This window comes from Lycium ferocissimum, chromosome 1, assembly GCF_029784015.1.
Source record: "Lycium ferocissimum isolate CSIRO_LF1 chromosome 1, AGI_CSIRO_Lferr_CH_V1, whole genome shotgun sequence".
NCBI classification, from domain to species: Eukaryota; Viridiplantae; Streptophyta; class Magnoliopsida; order Solanales; family Solanaceae; genus Lycium; species Lycium ferocissimum.
In genome coordinates, this window is record NC_081342.1 from 8,008,279 (window position 1) to 8,009,374 (window position 1,096).

The 1,096-nt window shown below is 32.7% G+C and overlaps 1 protein-coding gene across 1 annotated transcript; it reads left to right on the top strand.

Moving 5' to 3' along the window:
- The first annotated feature begins 353 nt into the window (after positions 1–353).
- Positions 354–785, top strand: LOC132061636 (uncharacterized). Its single transcript, XM_059454411.1, has one exon. It carries the CDS (start codon positions 354–356, stop codon positions 783–785), a length of 432 nt encoding a protein of 143 aa, XP_059310394.1.
- Positions 786–1,096: the final 311 nt, after the last annotated feature.

Consider the following 1,096-nt stretch of genomic DNA (forward strand, 5'->3'; position numbering starts at 1 on the left):
TTGCATAATTTGCCTCAAACGGGAGTATTTTGGTTAAGTAGAGTAAGTAATTTTTGGTTTCTGCATTTGCATCTTCTGAATTTAGGGACTAGCCATTCTAGTAAACGTAATTATGCATATTCCAGAGTTGGCTTTTGTGTGTGTGATTTATATGATTAACATAATTACATACCTGTACTTGATTATTCCAAGAATGAAGTGATGTTTTTAGTAGACTTCCATTTTTACAATCCGAATCTTGATTGTGTTCAAATTCAATTAAGAACTTAACAAATTAAGCTTTCTTCTTCTTTAAAATTTAGCCTATTTAAAGAACTCAAAACTCCAAAAACTTGAGTAACAAAAGAGAAAAAATGCCTTCTTCACTCAAATTTCAATTGCCAATTTTAGTTTCCCTCTTCTTCTTATCATCATTCTCCTTCTACGCAACTGCAAATTTCTTCAATGTAGATATCATTGATGAGCTAATTGATCCATTATCAGCCAGTTGTGTAATTAATGGTGATATTACTCAACCAAGAGTTGACCTTAGACAATCAGGAGTTCACAGATATCCTGTTGAAATCGCAGTACACCATTTAAATCCTACACTTTTATGTAACATGACTTCCGGTCCTAGGTTTGGTACTTTTCTTCTTTTTGATTTTAACAGAGATGTACCTAGGTGTGACATTCAGCACAAAAGGTGCACTTGGAATATAAGGCCAGAGGGTTTATTTCTCTACTTCAACTTCGAACAGAATCTAGTTTTCAACTGGTCAATGTCATCATCATCCAATTTGTAATATCGTCATAGGGTATGTTATAAACTCTGTGATGATCATAACATATTTTTAATTCTTATTTTTTTATAATAGGGTGGGTTAAAATTGGGTGGAAAAATAAGATTAGAGGAAGAAAAAGGGGCTGAAGGAGAAGCTGTGGAGGAACTTCGGAAGCTTTGTTTGATCAATAAGGATGAGAAATGTATTAAAATAGTATTTGTTGATGTTTGAATACATGTCTTTATTTGAAACAACATTCGATAATATCAAATTTGCTAGCTCATCTGTTATATGCAGTTACAGAGGAATCAATTCTATAAGTTCTACGGATG